At 36.0% G+C, this 7,326-nt stretch overlaps 1 protein-coding gene across 6 annotated transcripts; it reads left to right on the top strand.

The window, feature by feature from the left end:
• Positions 1-323: 323 nt before the first annotated feature.
• Positions 324-6,796, top strand: LOC110730377 (RNA-binding KH domain-containing protein RCF3-like). Of its 6 annotated transcripts, XM_021910169.1 has the most exons (10): positions 334-456; positions 1,489-1,531; positions 1,656-1,700; positions 1,788-2,245; positions 2,647-3,072; positions 3,157-3,414; positions 3,521-3,781; positions 3,978-4,042; positions 4,420-4,488; positions 4,649-6,796. In XM_021910169.1, exons 3-9 carry the CDS (start codon positions 1,676-1,678, stop codon positions 4,463-4,465), a joined length of 1,539 nt encoding a protein of 512 aa, XP_021765861.1. In that variant the 5' UTR covers positions 334-456; positions 1,489-1,531; positions 1,656-1,675; the 3' UTR covers positions 4,466-4,488; positions 4,649-6,796. The 6 variants fall into 6 exon arrangements, with proteins under 6 accessions (XP_021765860.1, XP_021765856.1, XP_021765859.1 ...); XM_021910168.1 differs by lacking the exon at positions 1,489-1,531 and having other exon boundaries at positions 324-456; XM_021910165.1 differs by having other exon boundaries at positions 1,656-2,245.
• Positions 6,797-7,326: the final 530 nt, after the last annotated feature.

Below are 7,326 nucleotides of genomic sequence, written 5' to 3' on the forward strand. Positions count from 1 at the left end.
TTTTTAAATTTTTTGTAAAACTATAAGTTACGAAATTAAAAAAAAAGTCAACAGGTAAAACGCTGTCCCAGACAACATTTTACAAATTGAATTTATTTTTAAAAAAAACCAGGGTATAAAACGCTGTCTAGAAGCTTAGTTTGGAAAATAATTTTTCCCCGAGTCTGGTTTGCAAAATATTTTGCAAACAAAGCTTAGTTTGGAAAAACGTCGTAGAATTTTATCAAGTCAAAGACTCAAAGTCCATAGGCAGGTAGAGTAGTTTGGATCATGTTAAAAACCCAAAACTACCCTCCTATTTTGTCTTATATAAATGGTAAAATAGACCCGGTTATTAGGGTTTTGTAAGTGTTGAGACTCAATTACATTCCACGAGTGCGTATCAATTTATCTCTTTCTCTCTCTACCATCATCAATTTTCTCTCTCCTCAAAGACGATCTCTACGCTTATTCAAGGTTATTATTCTCTCTCTTCTTCATCTTTGTTACCAATTAATCAATTTAGCTCTACCCGGATATTGTGCTTGTTTGCCAAAATTTATGGTCTTTATTTTGCATATTTCGGAGAATATTGTGTTATAAGGTTTTCAATTTTACATTTTAGTAGTACCGCAGAAAATCTTGATTAGGGTTTTTGTAAAAGGTTTTATTTTGCATATTTCGGAGAAAATTGTGTTATAAGGTTTTCAATTTTACATTTTAGTAGTACCGCAGAAAATCTTGATTAGGGTTTTTGTAAAAGGTTATAGATTACGTATAAAGATATCTATTTTGGTATATTATCCGATTTTGGTATTAATTTCGGCACATTTGATCATCGGGATGAAGAATTTGATTAATACTTTGTTTTAAGTATGCTGCCCTGTTTAGTTGTTGTGGCCTTGTGGGTTTGGGGGACAAGTTCATTGAAGAGTTTTCGCGACATTTAATGTATTTAAGGAAAACATGACATAGATTATGTACTGGAACTGAGTTTATTCGATCTCGATTGGTGAACTTAATCTTCAATTAGATTGTCTCTTTCATTTTAATTAGGAGATGTTGAGGGTAGTTGCAGCATCCCATGTTATGCTTGTGTATTATTTGCCGCGTGATCTTTTATTCACCAGTATTTTTTCAAAGGGATTTGATATAATATCTGATTTCTCCAAATTTAGAAAGGGTAGATAGATGATATGATATTAAATTGGATGTATGATTTCATTCTGGTTATGGGAGGTGACACACAAGCATTCGTGGTGTTTTTTTTTTTTTTTTAAATATTTTTTTTTTATTTAGTGTGCTTTTGTAAAATGTTGACAAATCTTGCAACGTAAGCTGTCTATTTGGTTCCTTACAGTAGATTGGATAGATGAGTCCTTTTAACTTATGCTTTCGTAGCACTTGTTATTTTAGTATTTTTCGCTTTGTTTTGTAATGTAAATGGACTTGTTACTCACCAAGATATTGTTACCTATTCTGGGGGCGCAACAATACCATCCTTTGAAGATTAGCAGACATTTTGTGGATCTGGGGGCTCGGTTGTGAATAGGTGCGAAGCATTGGCATGGGCTGATTCTTTTTTTATCTAGTCTTTTATGTGGCTTATTTGGTATGGAGAGAGAAATTTTGTTCCCTCCCTTATAAACTAACAGTCTTGTCTGTTTAAATTTTAGGCAGAAAGTTGGTTCACCTAATGGCAGGACAGAGAAATAATCACGGTAAGCGAGCTCATTCCCTGGATCGTTCTGAGAATGGTAGGAATAAACGAAGAAGTTCAGGTGAAGATCCTTTTTCAATTGGAACAGATGATACTGTATACCGCTACTTGTGCCCTGCAACAAAAATTGGAAGCATTATTGGCAGGGGAGGGGAGATTGTCAAACAATTGAGATTGGACACCAAAGCAAAGATCAGAATTGGTGAGACTGTGCCAGGATGTGATGAGCGGGTCGTGACGATTTATAGTGCGAGTGAAGAAACAAATTCCTGTGATGAAATGGATTCTCAGGTTTGTCCAGCCCAGGATGCACTCTTTATGGTGCATGACAGAGTGATTGCTGAGGATGCAGGTGCTGATGATGAGCCTGAAGGTAATCAACATGTTACTGCTCGGCTGCTTGTCCCTTCTGATCAGATTGGATGTATTATTGGTAAAGGTGGTCAGATAGTTCAAACCATTCGTAGCGAAACTGGTGCTCAGATACGGATTTTAAAGGATGATCATTTGCCAGCATGTGCCCTAAGCACTGATGAACTTTTGCAGGTAATTTGAGATACTATATTGGCTTACTGCTGTTATAGAACTGTTTTTGCTAGATTCATCACATTAGGATTATTTTTGTGGTCCAAATGTGTGTTTTTTGCAAGTTAAAAATTAATCAATTTTCTTTTTTTCCCCCTAATTCTTTACCAGTGAAATAGCTTGTATTAATGTTTTTGTAGATGATTGTTGTTTTACTTTCACCCTTTTCATCTCTCATCCCTCTATTGTGTATGAATCTGTGTGTTTTTTATATTAATTATCTTGTGTGTGTGTTGGAAAAGCAATTTGGTGGTGTTTTTTATATTCATGTTTTGTCACTTGATCAGGTGTTCTTTAGCATTAAAGTCTGGCAATTTTTCTATTACCTATTTACTCCTTTAAAATGCTTTCATGTGCTGTAGATATCTGGAGAAGCTGTAGTCGTTAGGAAAGCTTTATTCCAGATTGCTTCCCGTCTTCATGATAATCCTTCACGATCACAACACATGCTGACTTCTGCTGTACCTCCTAGTCTGTATCCATCAGCAGGCTCACTCATTGGGGCACCTGGTGGTGCTCCTATTTTCGCTCCTATTGTTGGTTCTTATGGAGGATACAAAGCTGAGAGGGGAGATTGGCCTCGTTCTGGTTACCCTTCATCGAGGGAAGATTCTTCAATGAAGGATTTTTCCATTCGTTTTGTCTGTCCTACTGCAAATATTGGAGGTGTGATTGGAAAAGGTGGTACTATCATAAATCAAATCAGACAAGAGACTAGAGCAGGTATCAAAGTTGATAGTTCATCTACTGAAGGTGATGACTGCCTGATAACAATATCATCGAAGGAGGTAAGATAATTCTACGTGTATGCTTATCTCTGGGGATGATTTATTTTAATGGCATCTTTATATAATATCATGTTTGCTGAACAGTATTTTGAAGATCAAGTCTCTCCAACAATTGAAGCTGCAAGGCGCTTGCAACCCAGATGTAGTGAGAAGATTGAGAGGGACTCAGGAATTATTGCATTTACAACCCGTCTCCTTGTGCCATCAACACGTATTGGCTGCTTAATTGGTAGAGGAGGTGCTATTATCACTGAGATGAGGAACATTACAAAGGCTAATATCCGCATCCTTTCAAAGGATGATCTTCCAAAGGTTGCAGCGGATGATGAAGAAATGGTGCAGGTAAAGAAAGCGATGTGGCAAATTGTAGATATTGCTTGTCTTGTGATAAGTGATAACACTTAATTGGTTGGTTGATGTTAATGAAACAATATCTTTGACCTGTCAGATCTCTGGTGACCTGGATGTAGCTGAAACTGCTCTTATACATATTGCGTCACGATTAAGAGCAAACCTCTTCGAAAAGGAGGGGCAAGTGATGCTTCCTGTTCTTCCTTATGTCCCCCTTTCACCTGATGATCATGATTCCATGCCATATGACGGTAGAGATAGTAAACGACATGGTCGTGGGCTTTCATACTCAGGTGGATATGGTGGCTCAAATGATTTGTCCTCAGTTGATCACTATGGTAGCTATGCTGGTATACAGGTATTTTTGTTGCCTGTTCCACTTAGCTCTGATGGGTGTTAACCTAGTAATTTGGTCGTTTCACGCATTTTCAGTCCCTGAGACTTGACCTATCACATCTTTCATTTTTCTTGCATCGTATATTGCTTGTTAATCTGATCTGTTAATCTTTATTCTTTTTTGGGCTATGGATAACACGTGATAACATAATTTGCAGAGCACCGGAAGTGGGAGTAATTATGGTGTTTATGGAAGCTATACATCAGGGCGTAGTAGTTCAGGGTAAGATTGAGAATTCTTGTATATTTACTTGCCTTTATTTTTGTTCTGGAACATTTATAATTAAAGTGCAATACACTTCAATGTGTGAGTTTTATTTCCTTAATAAGTCCTTACCTGCAGTTGCATCTTTCTTTTGTTGGTTTTAGGGAGGGGAGAGATGGGTTTAACTAGCTAATCTGTGGTGTAGAAACTCTTGTTATTTCATGAAGATAGAATGATTGAGACTATCCTTTTGTTAATTTGTTACTGAAAACTGAGGCATAATGAAATTTTATTATCACTACAGTTTGGGAACATAATACTATCTATGTATAAACCATTGTTGTGATGATTTCTATGCCCTTTTGAAAATTTCTAATATGAGATTTTCCTGGCAGGTTATCTGGTCAGGCTCCAGGCTCCAGAAGGAGACCATATTATTAAGATTAACAAAGAGGTATCTTCAGGTAACTGTTTCCCTGGGTTATGTTATCCAAAATCATACTTGTATCTCTAATCTCTGGTAATCTAGAGTTGGGAAAAGTTTGCTTAACCTAGGTTGAATCCCTGTATAGAGTTGTGATACTCATGTTTTCCATGTCTTCCTTTCCATTCCCGTTAAAACAGCTGAAACTTTGAAGCCCTGAAGCTTGCTTCCTGCCTCCTTTGACGAAGCCTCCTGCTTAAACCAGAAGACCAGATCAAAAGGGTTTGACAAACATTTGGCCAACCTTGATGCTTTTGTCCAGGAGACCAATTTATTTGGAGAACTACAATATCAAACTTGCCATGTCCATGATACCAAATTTACCAAGCTCTTTCTATGTTTCCGGTCCACTGAACCTATGTAGCCACAGTATGCCTTAATTTGTCTTAGTTTGTTCTGCACTGTTATTCAACTGTTCGAAAACGTTTACCGCTGTAACTTTTCATAGGGTTTGAGTTGATTATTTTTCCATCTTCCTATTTGTTTCCCAAAACTTAGTGCTGAGTGTTTTCCCTTGAGTTGTCATTGCACTTTAATACCCAGATCATATTCTAGAGATAGCCCTTGATGTTCTTATAATTCCTGTAGTTGGGTAAGGTATTGATAGTTTGATTAGTGCTATGCTTCCAGCATTTATCTCATTGCTGCAATCATTTACCTTTATTCTTTGTGCCATTTATTCGGCTTTGTGCTATTTATTCGATATTCGTACTTATTTAATTGTAGGTTGCTCTTGCAAATTTATTAACATTTTGTCTTATTTATTTTGCTAGGTTTAGTCACCTGAAAGATGGTTTTCGTTCTTTTTTGTTTTTAAAGAGGGGTGCAGCAATTGTTTTATACATGATGTCTATTAGAACTAATAGAAAAGTTCTGTTACTGTTTTATATAGCTGTACTGGGAAGTGTAATGGAAGTGGGTAGGTTTATCTACAACTATAAGAGATCCAATACTAGCTTTAGAGTGTGTATCTGTTCTACATTAGGGTTGTGGCCTGTGGGTCAATAGTATGATGATTGATGAAGGTAATTTAAGCCTTGGGATTTAATCTTCTGAAGTGGGATTGTAGATAACTGTAAATTCCTGTGACAAAAGCCTGAAGTTTGTATTTAGAATCTAGAAGGGAGATTAGACCTCTGTTTTTGTTTTTGCAACCAAGGGAATTTTGTCTCTAGTACTTGGGGCGGACTATCTTATCAGTGGTGTGTTCCAAGCTCATAACAGTTGCTTTATTTCATCTCCCTTGCTCTTTCTCCCAACTCCATTGAACTCAGTCTCTTTTATAATCCTCTGTACATACCTCTCTTCTCAGCCTTTACCTGCTTAGAATCTACCTTGGGCCAAGTTGTTATTTTGCATGATAGGGAATTTGAAGATATTATGATATTGACCTTTTGGCACTTGAGATATAAAGGTTAGCTTGTTTGTCAAGCTCAAGTAGGATCCAGGGATTAAGACTAAATCTTCAGACAAGTGAGATTTTCAATGAAAGATTTTGTTTGAGTGGTGTTATTTTGTTGGTTGCTTAAGGCTATGTTAATTTCTGCTCCTTTTTTTTTTTTTTTTTTTGGTTGTCTTGCCTGTGGATTACATATTTGCTAAGGGTTGTAGTTTTGGCTATTTATCTGCAATGGGTATGCTGTTCTGGCTCGTTTGATAGATGATATAAATGGGGGAATGAAAATGAGTGACTATTTTAAATCTTCTGCCAACGTACATGGTAAAGCTTTTTCCACCCCTAAGCACCTCCCTCTAATCACTTTCAATTAGCACTCAATACTTCCTTTAAAGTGATTATCATCCTCATTTATTATCGCTTACCATACGAGTTGCTAGTGCTTAAGAAACAAATAGTTCATATGTTTGCTAGAGTTCCCTGCCTTTGCGTAGTATTTGCTATTTTGGCAATTAGCATAGCTGGCAGTGCAGCTTTTTTAGGGCTTAAGTTTCAGATTTGCTTGACTGCTTGTTACACGTAAGTTGTGGAAGTGCATCAGTGGAGAGATATAGCAGAGAGATTGGGCAGCAATGAAGTATATCTGAAACAGAAACCCACAGAAATTCGTTCGATCGATTGCGTTGAGAATGTGATGCTGTGAATAATCAGGGTGGAGGTGATTTTACTGGCTGTTCATAGCAGCAGTTTAATTTGTATAAATATACGGATGTGTAAAATGTAATTTTGTAATTTATGTTTTTAAGTGAATTGCTGTTCTAAACAAGGATAATAAGAAACTGAGATTAATGTTACCTGTCTAACTTTGAATGGTGCTGAAAAATGTTACTTATCTGATTTCTTTTATGAGTTTATCCTAAAGAATGTGTCGTTAACTTGGTAGCTGGTGTTATTAGGTTAATTTTTCTATATAATTTGGATAATATAGACTATAATTCTAAGATTAAGTTTTTACTACTCGTAGTATTCACAATTAACAAAGGTCAGATGAAGGGCTGATAAGTGATAACTGATGTATGTTTAGGCTACTTTATTTTTTCACACCTCACTTGGTTACACCTTTTCCAGAATGAAGTTGGCCCTAATCTTAAGTGTGATATCCAATTATATATTATACTTCCTCAATTCTTCAATGCATAACTTAAGTTGTCGTTAATAATGAATGGTTTTTCTTTTTTGTTTTTTGTAGTAAAAAATCATCTTAGATAATTAAAGATTGTAAAGGAAAACGAATAGAGCAAGTATGATGGTAAAATATGCGGAGTATTATGTATGACATAATTCCTAAATTTTAAGTTGAATTATATTTCCACAATAAATCAATTTATGCAATATTAAGAAACTACTACCAAATTAAGAGAG

Source organism: Chenopodium quinoa, unplaced genomic scaffold (genome assembly GCF_001683475.1).
Source record: "Chenopodium quinoa cultivar QQ74 unplaced genomic scaffold, ASM168347v1, whole genome shotgun sequence".
Taxonomy (NCBI): Eukaryota; Viridiplantae; Streptophyta; class Magnoliopsida; order Caryophyllales; family Amaranthaceae; genus Chenopodium; species Chenopodium quinoa.

What these genes read in the sequence shown, in the direction of transcription:
- LOC110730377 (XM_021910164.1), top strand. Translation starts at nt 1,676, where the DNA reads ATGGCAGGACAGAGAAATAATCACGGTAAGCGAGCTCATTCCCTGGAT. An exon ending in GCACTGATGAACTTTTGCAG is followed by an intron (nt 2,246 to 2,646) that starts GTAATTTGAGAT and finishes CATGTGCTGTAG; the next exon opens with ATATCTGGAGAAGCTGTAGT. An exon ending in TAACAATATCATCGAAGGAG is followed by an intron (nt 3,073 to 3,156) that starts GTAAGATAATTC and finishes TTTGCTGAACAG; the next exon opens with TATTTTGAAGATCAAGTCTC.